The sequence below is a fragment of the Vombatus ursinus genome, unplaced genomic scaffold, assembly GCF_900497805.2.
Source record: "Vombatus ursinus unplaced genomic scaffold, bare-nosed wombat genome assembly UNPS02014784.1, whole genome shotgun sequence".
Lineage (NCBI taxonomy): Eukaryota > Metazoa > Chordata > Mammalia > Diprotodontia > Vombatidae > Vombatus > Vombatus ursinus.
In genome coordinates, this window is record NW_020954562.1 from 12,339,990 (window position 1) to 12,366,305 (window position 26,316).

At 41.1% G+C, this 26,316-nt stretch overlaps 1 protein-coding gene across 4 annotated transcripts in view; it reads left to right on the plus strand.

Moving 5' to 3' along the window:
- FAM160A1 (family with sequence similarity 160 member A1) overlaps positions 1 to 26,316 on the plus strand; it is a 360,382-nt gene that overhangs the window by 297,782 nt on the left and 36,284 nt on the right. For all 4 annotated transcript variants that reach the window (XM_027866951.1, XM_027866950.1, XM_027866952.1 and 1 more), the window contains 2 exons: positions 11,801 to 11,968; positions 22,569 to 22,648. In XM_027866951.1, the coding sequence (XP_027722752.1) occupies positions 11,801 to 11,968; positions 22,569 to 22,648 (248 nt within the window). The remainder of the gene's footprint in view (positions 1 to 11,800; positions 11,969 to 22,568; positions 22,649 to 26,316) is intronic.

Sequence of the window (26,316 nt, forward strand, 5' to 3'; positions counted from 1 at the left end):
CTTCATTGATCGATAAGTCCCATCTCCTTAAGAATAGCCCTTCTGTTGTTGTGAATGTACTTGTTATATGATTTCTGAGGTCCCTACCACCTCTAAATCCTAGGCTTCAAATAGTTGTCATACAAAATAGAATGCAATAAGTATGTGAGAGCCATACAAACAAAACTCTTTGAAAGAGATCAGTTCTGCCTGAGGAGATCAGGTAGAAAGCTCTATGGGGAAGGTAGCATTTGAACTGAGCCTTACAGAGCAGCCATGATTTCTCTAGATGGAAATGGGGGCAGGGAGGCTATTCCAGACAGAAGAAATAAATAACATGAGTAAAGGCAAAGAGGTGGAACAACATGGGGACTTGCTCATGAAATGGCGAATAGTTTGGTTGGGACACAGAAGGGGACTAATGTGAACTAAACTTGGAAAAGATTCTTGGTGTCAGATTGAGGAAAGCCTTGCACTCCAAGCTTACGTATTTGGGCTATATTTACATGGCAATGGAGAGGTATTGACATATGTAGAGCCATTACGTGGTATGCTCCAGCCAGAGTCCATCTTCACCCAATATTTTCTTTCTTTTTTTTATTAAATTTATGTATTTATTTTTAGTTTTCAACATTCAATTCCATAAGCTTTTGAGTTTTCTCCTCCTCCATTCCCTCCCCCCTCCCCAAGACAGCATGCAATCTGATATAGGCTCTACATATACATTAATATTGAACATATTTTCACATTAGTCATGTTGTAAAGAAGAATTAGGACCAATGGGAGGAACGATGAGAAAGAACAAACAAAACAAAACAAGAAAAAAAGAGAACAAATAGTATGCTTCCATCTGCATTCAGACCCCATAGTTCTTTTTCTGGATGTGGATAGCATTTTCCATCATGAGTCTTTTGGAGTTGTCTTAGATTCCTGCATTGCTAAGCGCCAAGTCTATGAAAGTTAGTCATCACACAATGATGCTGTTACTGTGTACAGTGTTTTCCTGCTTCTGCTCACTTCACTCAGCATCAGTTTATTCAAGTCTTTCCAGGTTTTTTCTGAAGTCTGCCTGCTCATCATTTCTTACAATAGTCTTCAGTTACATTTATATGCCACAACTTGTTCAGCCATTCCCCAGCTGACAAGCATCCCCTCAATTTCCAATTCTTTGCGACCACAAAAAGAGTTGTCATAAATATTTTTGTACTTGTGGGTCCTTTTCCCAGTTTTATAATCTCTTTGAGATATAGACCTAGAAGTGATATTGCTGGGTCAAAGGGTATGCACAGTTTTACAGTTCACACAATATTTTCACAAGAAGAGTTGTTAAGACACAGTATTTTGATTATTCTAATCAGTAGTAGCAATATCAGCGATGTTAGTGCTATTTCCTTTGCATTGGCTATCCCTAATGCTTACAATCTACTCCCTCCTCCTCTCCTCCTCGTTGATTCCCTCTTTTCCTTCAAGATGAAGTTCAAGCATCACCTTCTCCATGATGCCTTTTCTGATCCCTTCAGTTGCTGGCACCTTTCCTCCCAAGTTACCTTGTACTAACTACTTTTTTAAAAAAAAATTCTTTCTACATGTATTTTGTCTGTATTCATTTACATATTTGTTGCCTCCTTTCTATGACCATGAGCTCTTCTCAAATAGGGATTGTTCCATTTAATTGTCTTTATATCCTCAGCTTTTAGCATAGGGTTTGGCACAGATAGACATTTAATGTGTTTGTTGATTGATTGAGCATTACCTTAAGGTCATGTTACAGTGGTTTATCTTGGTATGGGAGTGACCCCGGGCTCTTAGAGGCTTTGCCAGCTTTGTTTAAGCCACACTAGAAAGACTTTGAATGTGGGCTCAGTGTTATTGTGTGCCTTTCGATTGGGGAATTAGCCCAGCTAAGTTAAAAAAGAGATCACCAAAAAGTTGACCTCCAGAAGATTTTCAACCATGGTAAATCATGAACGATGGAGAAATTATGATCTGTGTTGAGAGAAGGGAGTGTTCGTACCAATTAAATCAGATCTTTCAACATATTTTAATTATTACTCATCCAGTCACCCAGGGTTCTAATCTATAGAGGTGGCCATGTGAGAGAAAAAGAAAGGATGGAAGTGATTGATCCTCAAGTACGTCTGACCATGTTTCCTGTCTTCCCTCATTCAGTAAATTCTATTGGTTCCCTTTAGGATGTTGAAGACAATGACAATAATAAAAGCTAGCATTTATATAGCACTTTAAGGTTTGCAAAGTGCTTTATAAAATATACTCCCATTTTATCCTCCCAATAACCATGGAAAGTGCTATTATGATGCCCATTTTACAGATGAGGAAGCTGAGACAGAAGTTAAGTGACTTGCCCAGGTTCACACAGCCAATAAGTGATTGAGACAGTATTTGAACTCTGGTCATCCTGACTCCAGGTCCAACGCTCTGTCTGCTGTGCCACCTCATTGCCCACATAGACTGTTTGGCATTTAAAACTCTTAACAAACAGATCCCTCTCTACTTTTTCATTCATCTCATATATAACTCCCCTCTACCAACTCTGTAGTCAAGCCATACTGGCCTATATGCTGTTCTTCTCCTCTCTGTGCCTTTGCACTGGCCTGACATGCCCTTACTCTTCACCTCTGCCTCCTGAAACCCCTGGTTTTCTTCAGGACGAAGCTTATCTTCAACATGATGCTTTTTGAGGTCCTCCAGCTCCTAGTTCTCTTTTCCCCAAGGATATCTTGTATTCATTTTGTACACGTGCCCACCCCTACACTTGTTGTCTCTTCAATTAGAATGTAAGATTCTTGAGATTGAGGACTGTTCCACTTTTGTCTGTATCACCAGGACTTCGCACAATGTCTGGCACATGTTGGGTTTTTGTTGGCTGGTTGATTGAGTGAGATATAGTAGAAAAGACTTGGTGAGTGATGGACTAGAGGGGTGAAGGAGAGGGGAAAGCCATGGAAGACTCTTAAATTGTGAAGGTCATTGACTTGTAAGACAAATGGGGGGGTCCCTCAGCAGAAGTAGTCTGCAGAAATCCTGCGTTTAGGGGGAAAGACAATGTATTTTGTTGACACTTGTTAAATTGGAGATGCCCAGATGATATCCAGGTGGAGATGTCATGCTTCAGGATGGGAGCAGGAGAAAGGTTAAGGCTAGATGCATACATTTGGGCATCATATTTGTAGAGATGACAATTCAACCTCTAAGCACTGATGAGTTCCTCAAAAAAGATGGCGAATATAGAGAAAGGAGAGGATATGGAACAGTGGAAAGTTCTAGGGTGAGAATCAGAAGACCTGAGTTTGAAGTCTGGATTGGCCTCTTTTCATTGGATAACAAACATCACTTTGTCCCTGCTGCTTCCTCACCTGTAAAATGAAGGGGTCGGACTCTTCCAGATCTAAATATATGATTCTCCTTGAACATTGCATTTATGTAGCACTTTGTAATTTGCACAGTACTGTCCTCACAACAGCCCTGTTTAGGACATGACACAAGGATTGCTCTTTCTTACTTAGCTGGCAGCTGAGGCTTAGGGAAATGAAGTCAGTTGCCTAGGGTACAGTCATATAAGAGACAAACAGGATTTGAACATTGGGGTCTCCTACTCCACATCTAAGGATTTTCTTATCAATTAAAGTGCCTTCACCTAGACTAACAATGGATTCTTCTTTACAATATAACTTTAAATGAGATCTTAATTAATGAATTTTTTTTCTTGGCTAGGCAATGGGGTTAAGTGACTTGCCCAAGGTCACACAGCTAGTAAGTGTGTCTGAGGCCAGATTTGAACTCAGTCCTGAATCCAGGGCTGATGCTCTATCCACTGCGCCACCTAGCTGCCGCTAATGAATTTTCTAATACATATTTCCTTCTTGTAGACATTAACCCAAATTCCAGCTTTGATGATGGTAAAATTGAATACTCTTTCTGGTGTCTGGGTTTGGAGAAAGCAGTGTGATATTGCTTCTCTAGGTAGGGCAAGGCAACAAACATTTATTAAGCACTTATATGCTAGGCATTGTGCTAAATGCTAGAGATTCAAACAAAAATCATGAAATTGCCTGCTCTCAAGAAGCTTAAGTCTAGTGAAAGACAACACACAGTGTGGGGGGAGTGGAGAAGGATGAAGGTACAATTGGAGCATGGTGTCAGAGTTCAGAAAGTCAATAGCAGAGCCTGGAGGGAAATGAAGTTTGGCTGACCTGGGCCCCTCCCCAAAATGGAAGTCCCCAGGAGGAACTCTTCAGTGGGAAAAGGGAAGTCTGTGGTGAGATTGTAGTTGAAACATGGTGACAAACAAGAGAATTCAGAAGCAATGTAAAGAGCATTGGCTCTGGAGTGAGTAGACTTGATTTCCAATCCCACATCTGATGTTTATGACTTGTGTGTTTTTGGGTAAATCATTTAACTTTCCTTGGTCTTTACTTTTTCATCTTTAAAATGGTGGTGGTGAGGGGATGGATTACATGACGTCTGAGGTCCTTTCCAGCTCTAAATCAAGTGTCAGGGAATTTTATTCTTGGATGTTGGGTGTTGAGGAGGTGATGAGTCAGGGGAGAGGAGAAAGTTTGAGTTGGATGCTGGTGCTCTGGAATGAAAGCCTTCTAAGGGTCATGAAAATATGGGGAGAGAGGATAAGGAAGGAAAAAGGAACCAGATTTTCCTGGTTAGAGGTGAGTGTGACCTCAATTTATAAAGAGAGTCTGCAACATGAAGGCTGCGTGTGCAGCTAACATTCAGCTTAATGGAATTGGGGTTTTAATATTTATAGCATGTTATGTAAATGCTGCCCCTCCAAGTGCTTTCTTAAATCCTCTTAGCTTATAAATGACAGCTTTGATTTTTTTAAAGAAATAAAATCTTTTCATTTATTCAGTCTAAGAGCAGTAAACAATAGTTGGTTAATGCCTTCCTTTCATGTCAGCCCCCACAGGCTGAATCCTATATTTTAAAGAGTTTATCACTGACTGTGCTTTTGAGCTTATTAAGGTCATGTGTAACTTAAGGGTGGTGGGGAGAGAAAGGCTGACTTTGCATTATGGTGCCAAGGCAACTTCTGGAATTGTGCCTGGCCTGTCAGCTCAGCAGTGCACAATGGCAAAGTTAAAAATCTAAGATTATAGAAGCAACATGGATGGCCCATTTAGACCTGATTAGTACCATTTTGCTCCGAGATCAAAAGGTCAGAAAATTTAGGAGATGTTTTTTGGCCAGAGTTCTTTGGGATCTGGGTGCTTAAGGCACCCTGAGGTTGCAGTAATAAAATAGAACTAGGTAAATTGAACTCAGGTGAGACAACTGAAAATTTTCAGTGTGAGCATTTATGCCTGGAACATTGTCAAACACTGTAAGTGAGGGCTTGATTTATTGTTTTGTTGATTTTCTAGACTTAAAGTGATGGAGAAAATGTTAATAATCCAGATTGAACTTTTTTTCTCTCATATTTTACTTTTTTCTCAAATACATGTAAATTTTTTTAACATTCATTTGAAAAAATTACTTCCAAATTCTCTCCCTCCCTGAGAAGATAAGCAACTTGATATAGATTATACATGTGCAGTCTTGCAAAACATATTTCCGTATTAGGCATGTTGCGAAAGAAAACACAAGACAAGAAAAATAAAGAAGGTAAAAAAAATGCTTTGATCTGCATTCAGACTCCATCAGTTCTTTCTCTGGAGGTGAATAATATTTTTCACCATGAGTCCTTCAGTATTGTTTTAGATCATTGTATTGCTGAGAATAGCTAAGTTATTCATAGTTGTTGTTTTTCAATCATTTTTCGGTTATGTCTGACTCTTCATGACCGCATTTGAGGTTTCGTTGGCAAAGATACTGGAGTGGTTTGCCATTTCCTTCTTTAGTTTGTTTTACAGATGAGGAAACTGAGGCAAACAGGGTGAAGTGACTTGCCCAGGGTCACACAGCTAGTATTTGAAGCAGATTTAACTCAGGAAGATGAGTCTTCTTGAACTCCAGGACCAGGGCTCACCACCTACCTGCCCATTCACAGTTGATCATCATATAATATTGCTGTTACTGTGTACTATGTTTTCCTGGTTCTGCTCACCTCACCAGATTAAACTTAAAAGTATGTTATTATACTTTTTTTTTTTAAAGCAAGCATTTGCCAGCACATCTCTGGTTGAAATATATGTAAAACATGCCTTCCTTTCCCTCTCTGTGGATGAGAGGAGTCCCTGCTACACTCCCCCATCTCACCACAGCAATGTCCTGGTCCATTATGTATTTTAATATTTCAGTTTACATAAAGATATCCCCATTGCCTAGTGCCTCATGCAGAGGAGTGAGGGACACCAGTCCTGACAGAAACTTATCAAGTAGCTACCTGTATGGGAGATGTTTGAATGAGGGGATGGCTAGCAGCAGAACAGAAAAGGATAAGGGTGGTCATGACTCACTTTTGAAACAGGGACAGTCTACAAGTTCAGATCTCTTTTTTAAAAGTTTTACTAATTTTTATAATTTTACTTTGTCACTTTTCCCAATAGGAACCTTTCCTTGTAACGAAGAAATTTAGTTAAGCAAATAAACCAGTGCATTGGCCATGTCTGACAGGTATGCCTCAGTTTCACCGATAGCCCTCTAAGTCCTGCCAAAAGGAGGGAGGCTCACTGCTGTCCTGAAGCCAGCCTGTAGTGAATGTAAAAATGTTTACTCTTTGTCTGACCTTTCTATTGTTGCTTACCCCGTTTAGATAAAGCATTAGTTCGGTGGAGATACTGATTTGGTTAAGACACTACCTTACACTCATAGGCTGGCAGAAGCAGAGCCAGATTCAAAAGTTTTGGGCCTCTAATCCTGTGCTTAGTCTAAAAAGTGTGGCACCATAGCCCAATAGCCTCTTTTTTTTCTAATTACGTAATCTCCTTGGCTTAGTGGAAAGGGCACTGGATTTGTGTGTACTCAGAAGACCTGGACGTGAGCCCTGGTTCTGCCACCAGTTAGTCATGTGACTGAGCAAATCACAACCATTAGCACCACCCACTTCACAGGCTTGTGAACTGGAAAGCACTAGGTGAAAGATACTATGTACTGTATCCATAGTATCCATATGGGAATGGTTTTTCTAGGTGAAATTTCTCTGGGTGGCTAGGGGGTGAAGCTATTCTTGCAATTCAGATCCTGCCTTGGACACTTACTAGCTGCATGACTTTGGGCAATTCACTTAACCTCTCTGTGCCTCAGGTTTGCCATCTGCAAAATGGGGATAATAATAGCTCCTACCTCACCACAAATGAGATAACATATATAAAGCACTTTGCAGATCTTAAAGCCCAAATATATTCTAGCTATTAGTGTTATTCACGTGCTTTTGGACTGACCCCCATCAGCATCAGTTACTTGTTTTCTGCACAGATAATGAAAACCGATTTTAATATTTGCCTAAGCAAAATGTAATTAGGGATGTAATTCTACTGCTTAAGAAAAAAAGAAAAGAAAATTATAGAAAGCATTTCAAAGCCAAATGTCAATCATTAGTTACTCTTGAATTTCCTGCACGAATGCTTTTCTTCTCAATGCTTAAAAGTTGACTGTGTTCTAAAACTTCATTAATTTGGACAGTTCCAGGGAGGGGAGAAGGGACAGTATGAATTGATCAAAAATGTGAATTGTTAAGTGTTTCTAGAGGAAAGACATTTTGCTCTTTTCTAGTCTGTACAGCAGCTTTTGACGCTGATGACCGCTCCTTCTTCAGTATGTTTCCCCCCTTGTATTCTACTATACTCCTCTTCTTTTTCCTCCATCACTTCTGACCTCTACCTCTTTGCTTTCTTCCCTACTTGTTCTTCTTCCTCCCATATCCTAAACATGGGCCAACTCCAGGCACCATCTTCAGGACTCTTCTTTTTCTCTCCTGACTTTCTCCCTTGGTGATCTCACACATTCCCCACGTTTCAGTGATCACCGCCATGCTAATGATACCCCAGATCCAAATCCAGTTTCTCCCCTGAGCTTCAGTCTTACATCAAATCACCTATTGCATATTTCTCTGTGGTTGCTCTTCTTGCAACTCAACATCAAGACTCTCCAAAACTGAACTTATCATCTTTCCCCCAAAACTCATACTTCTCTAGTGTTTTGGTGAGCTCTAGGATCCTCCAGGCTCCTCAGGATAGGATACTCTGAGTCCTCTTTGATCCCCCCCCTCCCGCCTCATCGGTTCCCATTTCTGATGAGTTGCCAAGTCCAGTTGGTTCTATCTCTTGCAGCATCTTTCACGTTTAGCCTCCCTTTTACTCCTATTGGAACTACCCTACTTCAGGCAGGCATGGCTTCCTAACTGGTCTCCCTACCTTGAGTTTCTCCCCATTCTAATCTATACCTTATTCTATTGCTTTTCTTTTGTACATTGTGTCCTGAGCCATTTCCAGTCATCTTGATCCTTATCTGGCCACTGGGTTCAGATGGCTCCTGAGGAGAAAGCGAGGCTGGTGACTTTGCACAGCCCTGCCTCACTTAAATCCAATTCACTTGCATGTCATGGCGTCACCTCCCTGATGTCATGGTCCTCTTCACGAATGAAGGACAACCAGCAGCAGCAACACATCAAGTCCTTCTCACATTCCTTGCTCAAAAAATTTGTGGCAACCTATGCCCTCCCTCCCAAGGAAAATTCACATTACTTAGCTTGGCATGCAAGATCCTGCGTTATCTGGGGTCAGCTTTTTGGCTCTATATCCTACTACTCTTTTTTCTGTCCTTTCTCTTTTGGTAGCTAAGTGGTTCAGTGGATAGAGCTCTGGCCTTGGAGTCAGGAAGATTTGAATTCAAATCCAGCCTTAGACACGTTCTAGATTTGTGGCCCTGGACAGGTCATTTAACCTCTTAGCCACAGTTTCTTCACCTATGAAATGGAAATGAAATAATAAAAGTCAGTCTCTTTCCAAATCTTAAATGTCATATGAATGTTAGACATTATTGTAGCCAAACTGGACTGTTCCCAGCTCTTCTCTCCATCCCATCTTGCCTTTTCCTGCTTTCCACTTTTCTGTACACCGTCTCAGATGCTCAGAATAAATTCCCATGATATCTCTGCCTATTGAAATGAACTGCCCCCCTTTTTAAAGGCCCACATCAGCTGCCATTTCCTTTGTGAAGCCTCAATTCTGCCAGCCACAGGGCTCTGACATCTATGTCTTCAAACTGTTCATTCCCTTGGTGGGGTTTCATCTATCCTTTACATATACCATCTTCAAGCTTGTATTATTGGTACTTAGCTTGATATCTTGTTCCCATCTATTTAGCAAATTCTGGAAGAAGTTATTGGGAGGGTAGGTAGAAGACCTGTTTTCCCAATACACCCTATACAGGATCTTGTGCATTTTTTTGTTGTTTACATTTGTGCTTTCATCCACATGAAGGACTCCTTGTACACAAACTAACTCTGCTAAAGCAGATAGGCAAGCCTGGGCCACTTGTCTGTACTTTATAGTCTTATAGTTTCCTCCAGCACTCAGCAGTTAAGTGACTCTCCCAAGGTCACACAGCTATCATGTGACTGGCTGGACTAGAACTCAGGGCTTCCTAATGCCAAGACTGGCCTTTTAGCCTCTATACCACACTCTGCCTTACACACAGTATAAGCTTAATAAAAATGTTTGCTCATTTCTCAGTAGTGATCCATGTTGCCATGTATACTTTGTTAGTTTGGAGGTGGTCTGCTTTAAGGAAGAGCTAAGAATGATTTGTATTGTAAATAGCAGAGGCAGATTTTGAATCTAGGTTCTCCAACTACAAATCCATTTCTCTCTCTCCCCCCCTTCTTCCATCCCTTCCTCCTTTCCCCCTACCCTCCTCCTTCCTTCCATCTCTCACCCATCGATCCTAGCATTGTATGCAAATGGTGCTTAAAGATTTTTTTTCCCTTTTGTAGTTGAGAAATTACTACCAGTTATTTGGCTTATTAATTGCTTAATAAATTACTTCCTCTTTACTTTCTTCCTACGTTGAATGACAGAATCTCAGATTCTGAATTAGTGGAGTCTGCATAGCTATGCAAATGTGCCCTTATATTAGAAAAAAAAAAATATATTTTAACACCTCAGCTATCTGGAACTCCCCTATACAGAATACAGTCAAGTACTCAGCTTTTGAGCAAGGTAAGGATCACAGAGTCCGTGTAGTAAAGGTCATTCATTTTAGTAAGAAGAGAGCCCCATGAGCCTTCATCGAAAGCCTAAATCCATATGAAGGGCACATGGGCTTGGTGTGGATAGAGATGCTCCATTTCTAACATATTGTGGCTGTGTGACCCTAAGCAAATCTCATAGGGGAACCCTAAGACTATCAATTGATAGGCATTACCCATCTGCTTTTGGTAGAGGGAGTTTCCTTTACCAAAAATATCACAGGTCTGGTCTCTTCTCCCAAATAAAATACATAATAGGTACATGTATGTGCACATGTACACACGCATATACAATATAGGCACAAAACATGTGCTGTGTATGTATAATGTATACATAATGTACATACATATATAGATGCATGTATAGAATATATACAGTCATACTATGTATGTTTAGATATAGAAACATAAACACGCATATTTAATATATACAGAATATGTGTGTTTGGGCATGTATATGTAATATATTTGTTTTGCACACAACTTTTCAGAACCACATTTGAATTCCTGGAGCACTTAATTGTGTGTATCACTCATTTGACACTTTCCATATGCTTTCTTGAATTGTTTTTATGTGGATACTTCCCTTCTTTCTTCATTTAGTTTGTGAATTCAGGGCGAAGACAAGTGTTCTTCAGGGGTAGAGTGGTCTGGTGGGAAAGAGCTCTGGATGTGGAGTCAGGGGTCAAGGGTTTGACTTGAGGCTTTGTCACTTCTTCCCTGTGGGAGGCTGGGCAAGCCATTTACCTCTAGACCTCAGTTTTCTCATTTAGAAGCATGAAAGGGTGGTGATAGAGTCTGAAATTTTTTCTGCTTCGAAATCTATGAATTTATGGAAAATAATAGGAGGTCTTTTTTTTTTTTTAGGCAATTGGAGTTAAGTGATTTTCCCTGAGTCACTCAGCTAGTGAGTGTTATGTATCTGAGGCTGGATTTGAACTCAGGTCCTCCTGACTCCAGGGCCAGTGCTCTATCCACTGTGCTACCTACCTGCCCTGGAATAGTAGGAGCTTTTGATGATGATAATAATAATAGCAACAGCAATAATAATAACTAGCAGTTCTGTAGTGTTTCCTGTGTGCCAGGTACTGTGCTAAGCACTTTAAAAATATATCTCATTTGATCCTGACAACAACCCCATTTTACAGATGAGGAAACTGAAGCAAAATGACTTGTCCAAAGTCACATAATTATGAAATATTGTAGGGGCTTGACATATGTTTGTGGATTAGTACATCAAAGTACTTATCTGTGATAGACTTTTAATTCTTGTGATCCTTTCTTTTATTTTATTTTTTTAACAGAAAGGTAATCACCTTTCTTTTTAGAGGTGAGTGGGTAGGAGGAATATTGCCACTGAAAACCTTATGATGCTTTAGTAAAAGCTGAAGATGATTAAGGCTGTGGAACCACTTGAAAAACTTTTTAAGGCTTTTCTTTTGCTGTATTAAACGGCTGTAGCCAGCAGGAGGTGCACAGACTATGGCTAGGTCAAAGGCTTCAAAAGGAACCAGATCTCCTGCTCTCAGAATGGCCCTGCTCCTGTCTTGATGGGGTCAGAGCCAGTCCATCTGGGAGCTGTGAAGAGCCTCTGATTTCCATTGTCCTGGGATTGCTGTTTGACTGGGGGACTTGTAGTCACTCTGTCTTTGGTCACAGGTAACCGTGGAGGAGGTGATGACCACGACGGCGTACCTGGATCTCTTCCTGCGCAGTGTCTCGGAGCCAGCCCTCCTTGAGATCTTCCTTCGTTTTATCCTCCTGCACCAACATGAAAACGTCCACATCCTAGACACGCTGACGAGTCGGATCAACACCCCATTTAGGGTAAGTGAGGGCCAGAGAGGACCCAGTCCATCCCTTGTAAAAGGGTTGTTCTGTAACAGATTGTTCCAGAGTCCCTTATCATCGGGAGTGAATGGAGAATGCTCCTTTTCTTTCTTCCCTCTTACTCATTGCATCATTCAGCATTCAGTAGAGCTGAGAGCTGGAAAGGGACTTAAGAGACCATGTATATAGTCCTATTCCCTCATTTTACAGAGTTCTAGAGAAATGAAATGAAATGACTGCTCCAAAGTCACATTGATGGTAAATAGCAGAGGCAGGTTTCAAACCCAGGCCCCCTCTGACTACATCTCTCTCTCTCTTTCTCTCTCTCTCTCTCTCTCCCCCCTACTGGCTCTCTCTCTTTCTCTCTCTTTCCCTCCTTCCCTCTTCTCCCTCCCTCTCCCTTCTTTTCTCCTTCTCTTCCGCTCCCTCCCTCCCTGCCCTTCCAGGTTTCCTTATGTAACTGTGGTGATACACTAGAAAGAGGACTAGAATAAGAATCACAGCACTTGTGCCTGATTCTTAGCTCTGTGGCTTTCCACCTGTGTAGCCTTGGACAGCTCCTCTTGTCCTCAGTTTCCTCATTTGTAAGATGAATAGATTGTGCTAGACCTCTGAGATTAATTCCAGTTTTAAATCTATGAACCTTCTCATATCTGTGGAAAGATGAAATTGATGATGTGCTTTGCTACCAGGAGTCATTTTGGCAGGGAGATGGTACTCACTGCCTTTCACGAGGACTTTTTCTAAATCTGTTTTGGTTGGCACTTTCTCTTCTGAAATGAGCATAATGATAGTGTTCTTCTGAGGAGGTAAGATGCAGAGAAACATATGGCCTGAAGCATAAGTCTAAAGCAAGGCTTATTAACCTGGGATCCATTTTTTTTTAATTTGATAACTGAATTTTATTATAATTGGTTTCCTTTGTCATCCTAAGTACTTTATTTTATATATTTAAAAACGTTTTTCCTGAGAAGGGGTCAAGATTACCAGAGGGTACCATGTCATACAAAAGGATTAAGAACCCCTGGTCTACAGCAAGGAATTAAGGAGGAATCAGGTCTGTGGGATCATCAGTTTAGAGATGGAAGAGGCTTACAGGTCATCTAGTTCATCCTCATTTGACAGGTGGGGAGACTGAGACCTAGAGAGAAGGGGTAAGTGGCAGAGCTAGGATTTGAACCCAGGGCCTCAGACTCCAAATTCAGAACATTTTCCATTGAACCTGCATGACTTAGAGGTAGAGGCAACATGATACATTGGGTTCAAATCCTTCCTCAGACACTAGCCTTGTAACCTTTGATTGGTTGCTTATTTTCTTTGCACCTTAACCAGTTCTCTGAAACTCATTTACCAAGTTATAGATGTTGTGGGTTGTGGTCTGGATTAGTAGTCGGGATTTGACTGATTTGGTGCCTTTTATGGACCAGGCACAGTACTAACTCTTTGGGGCTACAAAGACCAAACCGCAAAAGTCCCTGACCTCAAGAAGCTTACATTCTGTTGGTGGTGGTAATGGTGGGAGCAGGTACACAGATAAACAAATCAACGAAAAGAAAATATAAAGTGTCTCATATTCAGGTATTAAGGAGACCATGTTACTATCCACAGGGCTTTTTACATGGGCATCTGGGCAGCTATGAATTTAGATAACCACTACATAGCTTAGAGCTCTGATTAATTTCAGAAATCCTCTTATGGCCTTTATGGCTAAGAAACACAAATGCTATTTCTGCTGAATCAGTCATTGTTCCAGGGGCAAAGGAAATGGGTCCTGTAAGGAACTCTCCAATTCTGAGCAACTTGGGATCTGAGCAGCCAGAGCTGTTTTATGACACTCGCTCCAACTTGGCCAAGCCTATGTCTGTCTGTCTGTCTGCCTCTGTCTCTTTCTCTCTATCTCTGTCTGTCTGTCTGTCTGTCTGTCTGTCTGTCTGTCTGTCTCTCTCTCTCTGTCTGTCTCTCTCTGTCTCTCTGTCTCTGTCTTTCTCTCTCTCTCTCTCACTGGCTTCCCCAGTGCAAAAGTCCCTCTCTCCTCTGCTGAAGAGGCTTCAGAACAATCAGCAGAATTAAATTTGTGGCGGTGTTGCTGCCAATTGTTGTAAAATGAAATCTCTGTTCCTCTAGGTGTGACTCAGGGCTTTTCTTTAGCAGGGATTCTGAGCTCTATTAGAATGTGAAAATGTGTGAATGTTTTGGAGGAGATAGAATTGAATAATGCCTGAAAGATGGGTGCTATTTGTATAGGTGGCAGTCATGGTGGGGGGCACAGCATGGACAAAGGTGTGGAGGAAGGAACGACAGTATGACACTTGGAGGAGACTGTGAAAGGACTGCCCTAAGCAAATGAATGAACCATGGAGGATGGTGGTGGGGTGGGGCACAGGATTGAGAAATTGGCAATGAAAACAGTGAACAGGAGAAAGATGTGATGAAAGGCTCATTTTAGGAAGGTTAGTCTAGCTCTGTAATTTAACTTGCCGTGTTATTTTGGTTTGAGTCTTTCATCTCACTATGCTAAAGTTTTTTTTTAAGTGATTAGATTTATTAGATGTTCTTTTCTCATTTTATTTTTGCTTTTTTTTTTTGTGAGGCAATTGGGGTTAAGTGACTTGTCCAGGGTCACATAGCTAGTAAGTGTCAACTGTCTGAGGTCAGATTTGAACTCAGGTCCTCCTGACTCCAAGGCCAGATCTCTCTCCACTGTGCCACCTAGCTGCCTCATTTTTTTTTTTTGATGAGGAGTTTTTGTTTTTTTAAAGCAATGCCGTCTCATAGGTGTTTAGTAGGGTATAGATGGCACAGTAGATAGATCTCTGGGCTTGTATTCAAGAAGACCTGAGTTCAAATCTGGTTTCAAACTAGCTGTGTGACTCTAGGCAAGTCACTTAACCCTGTTTGCCTCAGTTTCCTCATCTGTAAAATGAACTGGAAAAGGAAATGGCAAACTACTCTAATATCTTTGCCAAGAAAACCCTAAATATGGTCAGGAAAAGTTGGAGGTGACTAAAATTGCTGAATAAGAGAATTTAGCCCAAGTGTATCAAAGGAATAGCATTAAGTTGTAATGTAACAGAAGAAATTATCAGAGAACTATGTGGCCATGCCATCTCTTAGTTCAGAGAAGGTTTGGTGATGGCGCATTAGTCAAGCAAACGGCCGCCCTCTGCCTTTAGTCCTTCTGACTCCACCAAAGTCTTGTAGGGTTATCTTGAGTTGTTTGATATCTCTGTGACTTGTGTTCTCTAGTTATGGGATCAAGTTGATACATTTTCTTTGTCATGAGATTTTCATATTTAAGTTTGCTTTGAATTTGATTTATTGAAAGATATAAGATAAGATTATGCTGAGTCCCTCAGTAGACATGTGGTGTACTTAGATAAAATGAAAGTAATAAAAAGTAGCTTAGTTCACCATGTATTTATTGAGTCCCTAATATGTGGGGGGCACTGTCCTAAGTACACCGAGAAATGGTAAAGAAGGCTTAGACAGCCCTCTGTATTGTTGGGGAGACAAGATGTACCCTTATGAAATAATTAGAGAATAATAATACATGATAATGGTAATTGCTAAAATTGATGTGGCACTTTTAAGTGTGATGCTTTATATAGGATTGTGGGCTAAGAGGTGGATGGAACCTTATCAGTCATCTAATTCAACCCTCTCATTTTACTGATGAGGAAACAGGTTAAGTGACTTCTGCAGGGTGTTAGGCACTCTCTGTGGATGTTCAGTCATATTTATTTTGAGTTGGGGGGGGCTATAGTATTTGGAGGCTCAATGTAATTTACTAACAGAAACATCTGGAGAACCTTAGCATCTATAAGGAATCTTTCTTATTTTTCATTTGATTCTCACAACCACATGCCAAATGAGGATTGAGAGAGAATGGGGATGTTTTAGCCTGGAAGTAGCTAGGTGGTGCAATGGACCTGGAGTCAGGAAGAGCTGAGTTCAAATCTAGTCAGACACTTAAGTGACCCCAGGCAAGTCATTTAACCTCAGTTTGCTTCAATGAAATGGAGATAATAACAGCACTTAACCTCCCAAGGTGGTTGTGAGGATCGAATGAGATAACATTTGCACATTGTAGGTCTCATAGTAGAAGCTCAATAAACGTTTATTCCTCCCTCTCTCCTCTCTAGAGAATGGAAGACATGGAGGGACATGGTAGCTTTTTTTTTTTTTTTTTTTTTTGCCAGGCAAGTGACTTGCCCAGGGTCGATGGTAGCTATCTTTAAGTACTTGAAAGGCTATTCCATGGAAGGGGGTAGGCATTCAAGGGGGCAATTTTTGGCTTACTATGAGGCAAAACTTCCTAACAATTGAATTAACCAAGGTAGATTGGATAGCCCTTGGAGATTGTAGGTTTCCCTTCTCTGGAAGTCTTCAAGCAAAGATGTGATAACCACTTGCGAGATATGTTGTAGTGGGGATTCCTTTGTTTGGGTATGGGTTAGACTAAATCGGGAATCAGCAAACAGTGGCCCCCTGACCAAATCTGGCCTGCCTGCTTTAGTAGGGCTTGTGAGTTAAGAATAATTTTTTACATTATAAAATAAAGTTTTATTGCATCTAGAAATGAAAAATTATTGTTAGCTGATAGGCAGTACCAAAAGAGGTGGTGGGCTAGAGCCATTGTTTGCCATCCCCTGTACTAAATGCTCACTAAATCTCTTCAACCCAGAAATTCTAAGTGAGTATTATTGTCTTTATTTGATAGATGAAAAAGCTGAGCCTTGGAAAGTTTGAATTACTTGCCTCTGGTCACATAGAGGTGGAATTAGAAGCCTGGCCTCTCCTGATTCCAGATTCAGTGCTCTGTCCACTCAGTAATATGTGCTTTCCTAAGTAGTAGGTGATTAAGTTCTAGAATGATACAGATAGTAAGCATATGAGGAGATTAGAGAAGGGAGAGATCATTATTGTCTAGAGAAGGTGAGATTTGAACTGGACTTTGAAAAAAGGCTAGGATGGGATTTGTATGAACTGAGAAAGTTCCGTGTGAGGGATTTAGTATGAACAGCTGTGTGGAGCCCTGCATGAGTATGCCACTTTTAGGATATAGCTATGAAGCTGACCTGAGGAAATGGGAGGTAGTGGGAGAAATGTCTGCCAGTTGACAATGAAAGCAATGGGAAGTCATGGAAGGCTACTGAGCTGGAGAGTAATGTGATGAAAGCAGGATCCAGAAATATTTCTCTAGTGTCATTGTACAATATGGAATGGAGAGGGCAAATACTAGAAGCAAGAAGACTAATTGGGAGATTCTTGCAGTACATTGGATATAGGGTGATGGAAGACCCCTTCCTAAGTTGATAACCATAGGAATGGAAAAGGAATGGTGACTATATCGATGGTTTCAAGGAAGAAGTCATGTGGCCTGATGACATTGGACAGTGGATCAGAGTTTCCCAAGAAGTCAGGTGACTCCAGAGAAATTGGAGTAATTATGGTGTTACCAATAGGAGTGAGATAGTTGGGAAAGGGGGAGCCAAATTGAGGCCTGAAGTTTGATTTGAGGTGATGGCAAGATGTTCAGGTGGAAATGGAGATGGAGCAGTGGACTGAAATTCAGATGAGAGGTCAAAATCGAAGGAATACATTTTGGAGTCAGAGTGCATAGTTTCGTGGAATTAGAAAGGAGGAATTATCCAAAGGAGAGAGTGTATAGATGAGGACTGAATCTTGTTGAATGCCTGAAGTTAGGTGGTAAGAGAAGAGAATGGGTCCTAAGAAGGACACACCTGACCACTGAAAATTAGGAGAAAATGAAGATAGTACAATGTCATGGCAAAGGAATGAGTTGTAAGAAGTTAAGGGGAAGATTTGTAGTGCCACATTCCAAAGAGAAGTTGAGAAGAAGGAGGATCCCTCGCCCCCCAAAAAAGGTCATCGGATTTGGAAAGAAGGAAATCACTAGGGCTCTTCAGAAGATTGGTTTCAGTAGTGAGCAGAGAATCTAGATTGTTAGGGATAGGAAAGAAATGAGTGATAAGGTAGTAGGTAATAATGACAGAAAGTCTCAGGGCCACTTGTTAGAAAGATAGGGTAATGAAATAGGAACAACAAACATTTAGTAAATTACTACAGTATACAGTACACTAAACTAAGGCCTAAAGGAGAAACAAATATAAGATATACTCACTACCTTCAAGGAGCTCACCATCGATTATTTATCAATTTCAAAGATCCATGACATTGTTGCCATAGGCACTCCTTCCACCAATCCAGATGCTAACCCCTCAGTGGATGGTTTAATAAATTGTGACCAAGATAAACAAACCAACCAACCCTTGGTAGCCAAATTAGTGATGATAATCTCTCTAATTTTAATTAGGCTGGTCTTCAGATGATGTAAACATTTTGTTGCTGGGCCTATAGTTGAAGGCTTTTTAGCTTGGCTGGTGTCTACTGGCAAAGCTCTTGAGTTCTAGAATTAACCCCATCCCACAATGGCGCACAAGAACAGAACTTCAGCAGATATTGAACTCAAAAATGTATGTTGAGTAGATACAATAATATGTACACAAATAACTGTATTCTAAATTATATGATAAAGGCAGCATGGGGCAGTGGACAGGGCATTGGGTTTGCAGTTGGAGGACCAGGGTTTGAATCACAGTTCTGCCATGTGCAATCTAGGTGATATTAGGCTAGTATTATAGCCTCCTTGGGTCTTGATTTCCTCATTTATAAAAGGAGAAGATTGGATTAGTCCCTTCAGCTAAATATCTCTTCCCAAATATAAAGGAGGGGTCAGAGAGAGAAGCTTGAGACAAGAAGGGGTCACTTCTATCTGGGAATAACAGGGTAGGAGGAGATAGGGCCTTCATGGAGGAAGTGGGACCTGAACTGGGTTTTAAAGGAGAAGAAAGAATCCAAAAGGTGGAAATATTGGAGACCTCCATTCTAGGCATGATGGTGGCATAATCAATATATAGAGCTCATGGACCACAGAGCCAGACTGGCAAATGGTAAAAATAATCTAGTTTGATTGGACAGTTATATGAAATAGCTTGCAAAGGTAAGGTGGAGCCAGATTGTGGAGTGCCTTAATGGACAGGATCAGGAACATGTATTTAATTTGGTAGGCAATAAAGAGCCACTGAGGGTTTTTGAGCAAGATAGTAACCTGACTGCAGATAGGAGCCCAGTGGATACAGTAGTAATGGAATGAAGGAGATGGATCAGTATTAGAGTTGACTAGACTTAGCAACTCATTGGATTCAATTCAATTCAACAAATATGTGTTAAGTGACTACTAAGGGACAGGCACTGTGAACTAAGCACTGTGCATACAAAGACACAAACACAATAGTCCGTGTTTTCTAGGTCCTTCTGATGGATGGAAGAGGCAAAATAAAAGGAAGGCCCATGAGTGAAACTCAAGTTTTAAGCTTTGGTGACTGGGGGAAGATGGTGGTGTGAACAAGAAAAGTAGAAAATTTAGGAGAATGGATAGATTTGTAGATTAAAATGATATGTTCAGTTTGGGACATGGAGACCTGGGCTTGGAGCTAGGAAGACCTGGGTTCTATTCCTGTCTCTGACATACACTGGCTGTGTTACTTTGAGTAAGTCGCTTAACTTCTCAGTGCCCCAGGAAACTCTGACACCTCAAAGGAAGGTGCTGACCCTCATTGGCAAAGGGAAGTTCTTCATCTTTGTGCTAGTAAATTCACAGGTCCAATTCCATTCCCCATCCCTGCATTTGAGGTGCTGGTTAGACAATTTGAGTCATCTTCCTCCTCATCTGGAAGAGCATGGGCAAAGGAAAAGCATGGGATGCATTTGGCTGTAGACAACGGTCCTTTTTAGCCCAGGGAGGCATGTGAAATAAGGCTGGAAAGGTAGCTTGGTGCCACATTGTAGAGATCCCTATCCCTGTCTCTGTCAATAGTGCCACCATTTTACCAGTCACTATGCTCAGAACGTTCCAGTCATCTTTGATTCCTTACCTCCCTGGTTCCACAGAGCCAATCGGTAGTCCTTTTGATGCCATCAAAGTATTTGTTGCAGCTCTCCCCTCCCCACCATTCCCACTGCCATGACCCTAGGGTAGTACTTTATTGCCTGTTGTTGCCTGGAACATTGCCGTGTTCCCTCAGAAGGTCTTCATGTCTCTAGTCTTTCCCTCCTGTAGCTCATCTTTTACAACATTGCCAGATTAAGCTTACGAATGTATATGCCTCTCAGTTAAAATTCAGACTTCTCTATTTGGCCTTTGAAGCTCTTCACGTGATGCCCTTCATTATAAAATACTCTATGAAGTACTGACACGCTTGCTTATTCTCTGCTTATACTGAACTGATTGATTCTGTATCACTCTCTATTATGAGCTTGTCATTCCAGCAAAACCGAGCTGCTTGGTGTTTTAAACAGATGATGTTACATCTTCCGCCTACCCTCCAACCCCCTCCATGCCCTTTCCTTGGCTGTCCCCCAAGCTTAGAATGCCCACCTGTCTCATCTCTACCTCTTGGAATCCTTTTCTCTCTTTAAGGCTCAGCTCAGATGCCATCTCTGACACAAGGCCTTTCTGGCCATTTCTCCTCTCATTTGCCTTCTTTTCTGGGCCCCATGGGTACCTCCATTAATACAGCAAGACATTAATTAGTTTATTTCATAGCCACACTAGGTACTGAGTAAGCTGGCTGCCAACAAGATTAAATCTTCAGAGTTCTTTTTCAGAATATTTTGAACATTTCCCTTAAAAGTCCTGTAAAGACTATTAAAAAGTGTCCCTTAAAAGAGTCTGTAATTGTGGGGTCCTATGGAGTAGATCAGCATAGTGTACTGGATAGAGAGCCAGCCCACCTTTGACACATGCTGGTTGTGAGACCCTGGGCAAGTCATTTAACCTTTCAATGGTCCAAGCAGCTCTTGAAGACTCCAAGTTGCAGAAATGGTGCCTGATTACTCATTTAGGAGTTTCCTCTACAGAAAAATCACAGTCCTTATCTCTGTCCCTAATTGTAGAATAATGCTTATTCTTGTTCTGAACATTCATGGGTAGATCAAAGAAGGGAAGAGAATAGAGTCCCACCCCTGGCTCCAGCCCAAGCTATGGTGTTGGCCTCCTGCGCAAGGCCTGCTCTCAGGCTTCCTGGTCTCTTGGCCCATGTCTCCATTGCCAGCCATCCACCTTCTTCCTAAACTCATTCATCCATTCCCAGAGATGGACTGATGCTTATCCTCTTCTCTTAAGAGTATTGGGTACTCTTTATTGCCTCATAGACACTTTAGTATTTCAGGAACCATGATTTCTTTCATTTTGTGGGTATTCCTTCCATTGACCCATACCACAATCTTACCATAACTTGGCAGATGATCTTTGAGAGATGATGGGGACAAAACATTTATCACGTTGCAGCCAACCTCTTGTGGAACATCTCTGGATTTTAGCTAGATTGTTCTTCAGATGACTGCCATTCAGGACACTGCTGCGCCTATCCTTGGCATCTTCGTAACTTAGAAGGACTTGCCAATGCTTGTGCACAGCTAGCATTGTCTTCAAGAATGAATGGTTACTGGGGCAGCTAGGTGGCACAGTGTATAGAGCTCTGGCCTTGGAGTTAGGACTACCTGAGTTCAAATCTGGCCTCAGATGCTTGACACTAATTAACTGTGTGACCCAGGGCAAGTCACTTAACCCCTGATTGCCTCCCCAAAAAGTGGAAAAAAAAAAAGAGTGGTGTGTTGTGATGACATGGCCATGTAGGACTTGAGTGTAGAACTTAATGGATGGGAGAGATTCAGTGCAGAAGTTTATTCAAAGAAGATCTGGTAAGTAATTACTCATTTGGGTACATTGTTTCTTGGCCTACTCATTTTCTTTTCCCTGAATTCAGGGATACTCAATTTAATTAGTAAATCATCTTTGAAAAATATATTATGGTTATTACATAATAATAACTGATATTTATATACTGCTCTAAAGTTTCCACAGTATTTTATAGACATCATTTCATTTGAACCTCACAGCAACTTTCAGAGGTGGAGATTACAGGGATTATTTCCCTGTATTGTGGATGTGGAAGCTCAGAGAGGCTCTGGTCAGAGGCTGGGGCTCCGAGATGTCAAGTGACTTGCCCATGGCCACATAGCTAGTATGTGTCAGAGGTTGGAACTGAACCCAGGCCTTCTTGACTTCAGGGCCATCCCTACATCTGCCATGCCACATTGTCTTCCTAACTTAATGTTAGCCTTGCCTTATTCTGTTTCGATTATTCACAGTAACCTGCTTGTCTGCATGTGAAGAGAGCTCAGGAGGAAAACATGAGAAATAAGCAGATCATTCTAAATTGAAAAGTACATATAGATAAAGGCTGAACCTTTATAAGATAAAGGTATCATCAGTCTAAATATTTGTAAGAAGGCTCCTCCGTGGAATCATGTAATTCTCGGCATCCTCATCCAATCCTGCAGGGGCATTTACAGGATGGTTGTGCATTTTCTCCGGCATTCTTGTAGCTCAATGAAAAGTGCCCCACGTGGGCTATTTTGTATTGTGGTTGTGAGCTACCCTTGTAGTCTTTGGGTAGGCAGAACTGTCATTGAAGGATCAAGAATGAAAATGGGTTTTATTGTTTTCCAGCTGTGTGTGGTGTCTCTGGCGCTCTTCCGGACCCTTATTGGCTTACATTGTGAAGATGTAATGCTGCAGCTGGTTCTCAGGTAAGATCCCATTGTTTTTCTCTTTCTACCTACTTTATGGTGGCTTCTTTTGTTTTGTTCCTGTAAGACAAGCCAAATAGCTCCTTTGCTGGGGCAGGGATGGAAAAACAACAACAAAAACCCTCACGATGTAAAATAACCCGAGGAAAATTCCTTTAACTTTTTCCATGTTGTTTTCCAAAGTTAATTTCAGAGTTTCTCCATTTAAATTTGTAGGAGGCCATACGGAGGTGGTATGGGACAGGAAGAGGAGCTGTAGACAGGGATTCAAATCCCAATTCTGCCATTTTATTATCTGGGCTCTCAGACAACTAACTCACTTTATCTCACCTGGCCTCAGTTTGTGTATTTAGAAAATGAGGATTAGCTGGTCCTTGAGGTCTCTTCCAATTGTGATCAACTGTCATTGGAAACTTGAAATAGATGAATATTTAAAACATTTATAAGTTTTCATCATTTTTTATCTTTTTTTTTTAAGGCAATTGGGGTTAAGTGACTTGCCGAGGATCACACAGCTAGTAAGTGTCAAGTGTTTGGTCTGAGGTCATATTTGAACTCAGGTCCCCCTGACTTCAGGGTCGGTGCTCCATCCACTGTGCCACCTAGCTGCCCCCCATTTTTTATCTTTTCCCTGACAGTCACCACTACCCTGGTTCAGCCCCTTGTCGTGGCTCTTCTATAACATCACAATAGCTTCCTAATTGGTCTCCATGCCTTAAACTCACTCCTCTTCAGACTGTCTACCACTCAGGTGCCAAAATGGTTTTCCTAGATTGCAAGTGTGACCATATCTTTCCCCTTAGGGCAGGGGTGCTTAACCTGAAGTCCAGAAACATAAAATTTGTTTTATAACTATTCCATTATAATTGATTTCCTTTATCACCCTACGTATTTTATTTTATGCATTTAAAAACATTATTCTGCGAAGGGACCCATAGACTTCACCAGACTGCCCAAGGGGTCCATGACACAAAAAAGGGTTAAGAAGTCATACCATAGTGACTAGGACACGCTTCTCTGGTTAGCATTTAAAGCCTTTCACAATCTGACTCCAGCCTACCTTCACAGTTTTATTATGCATTAATCCCCTTCATACACTCTGTGTCCAACTGCCTTTCTTGTTGTTCACATACTATATTCCTTCCGTCTATGTCTCTTTGCCTCAGCTCTGCTTCTTAGAAGCCCTTGTTGCCTTCAAATTTCTTTTTTATTTAAAAATTTAAATCTATTTAAACTTAAACATCAAACAAAATGCATGTAATAAATTTAACTACACGTAACTTTCAAAACTGCTTATTTGTGTTTTCTTCTGGCCTGAATTCTGTTCATAATGCTTCAGTGGCCCACTTTTCTTTCTTTCTTTTTTCTTTTTCTCCTCCCTCCTTCCCTTCCTTCCTTCTCTCCCTGTCTTTCTTTCCTTCTCTCCCTCTTTTTCTCTTTTTCTCTCTCTCTTTGTCTTTTTTTCCTTCCCGCCTTTCTTTCTTTCTTTCTCTTTCTTTCTTTCGTTCTTTTGTTCTTTCTTTCTGTCATCATTTTTGAGTACCCCTCCTAGTGGTACAGAAGTTGTAGCATCCTACATTACAAGATAGAAGAGAACTTATCTAACCCCTTCATTTTACAAATGAAAACCTGAGACCCAGAGAATTTAAATAGCCTCACAGCTAGTAAATTCCAGAGTTGAAATTTGAACCCAGATCTTTCCAATTCCTAAGTCCAGAACACTTTTCATTGCAAATCAGTTGCTTTAAAGATACTAGAATAAGATCCATCAAATTCCCTGAAGGTATGACAGGAGTTATCAAGGAGCAATGGGAGCTTTCTGCTTCTATGTCATAGGGCCAGATTTGGTACATGTTGCCAGTGACTGGTAGAGAGAGCTCACTGGCTCTGGGGTGAACTTGGTGACCACAATAAATGAGGGTATCCATTTGATTTCTAGAGGAGGAGGAACACCTGAGTTTGCAGAAAGGCCTCACAGCTGGTGCACATTGTTACTTCTGTTGGAGGTCAGAGGTAAAAAGATAAAGATGATATGGTTTTGGAATTGGAGACTGACTCATGGAGTGGTTTGGTATGGGATGGAAGGAAGGAAGGAAGAAAAAGGGGAGGGAGGAAAGGGGAGGGAAAGAAAGAACACAAACTAGATTTGGACTCAGAAGACCTGGGTTCAAATCCTCACTCCTCTCTTTGCTGCTTTTTCACCATGGGCCGAATCAGTGTGGCTTGTGGTTAGAGCTTGCTGAAATAGTTACCTGTGACTATACTTGCCGAAGTATGGGTTGATACTGTCTGGTATGGGGATAAATAATGGGCAGTTCTTAGCTATATTTCACAGACTGCAAGTAGTGTTAACTTCATAATCCTGTTAATATGCTGAACAGGCATGTTTGAAAGTGGTCTGGGGAAGAGAAATAGAACAAAGGAGAAGTTTCTAGGCAAAATAAAAAAAAATTAAAATGACTCTCTTGAGAAATTTGTGTACTCCTAGGTGTGAGCTCAAAATAATCTTTTTTCCCTCCCTCTGGTCATCTGAATTGCACCTTCCCCATATATCTCTAAGTATACACACATGCACACAGACATATATGTGTGTACATTTGTATATGCATACATGTAGACGTATAGTCTAGACACATATGTATATCTTCACCACGGGGAATATGTATATTATAGCACAGTTAACTGATGTACATCCAAATGACCCATGGGGCTGTTTGCGATCTCTTTGTTACACTTTATGAATCGATCTCCTGATCTGAACTCAGTGAAGTTCAAAATCCCCTGTATAGCTCTTTCAAAACATAAAAAAATTAAAAAAAAAAACACCAAACCAGAGGTTCTGTTTTCCTTCCTCTTCCACTAAAGATCTGACGCCTCATTATATGGCGGAGGTGACACTTTGAACTCTCAGGGAGAGTTTCCTTTCTTTTCTTTCTTTTCTATTCCTTTCTTTCCCCTGACTTTAAACAAAACCAGGGCCGTTTTCACCTTAGTTGTGGAACTGTGTTCCATCATCTCATTGATTTCTGCCTGCTGGGATTGTTTCTCCCTGAAGGTGTTGACATCCCATCTCTGTAAAGCACGTCCTATGTTTGCGTTGGCTTGTTTTATTCTTCATTTTCTTGCCTTTGAGTATGTGTATGCGTGTGCGTGTGCATGTGCATGTGTGTGTGTGTATGTGTGTGTGCATGTATATGTGTATGTGTGAGTTTTAACGTGGCTAGTGTGTGACTGGTGTCCTTCCTCGCTGAATCTGTGTATCATTTAAATGAGTGAAGCCCGGGAGAGTGGGAGGAAATGCACGGAAGAGGGGACGGGCTGCAGTAAGAAGACGCTAGCAGCGTGACCCTGAGTTATCTGATTGTTCTTCTCCAATCAGACTCTGCTCATCATAATAACTCACATTCAGTCGGTGCTTTAAGGTTTATTATTAATAACAATGGCTAACATTGATGCGGTGCTTTGAAAGTACTCATTTGACTCTGAAAAGAATAATAATTCCTGGCATTCACACAGTGCTTGAAGGCTTCCAAAGTGCTTGAAATGCATTATCTTATTTTATCCTCACAACAGTCATGTTGCCAAGATTATTATTTTGCAGACGAAGAAACTGCCCCTTAGAGAAGTTAAATAAATTGGCTGTGGTCTCACAGCTGGTGAGGGTCAGA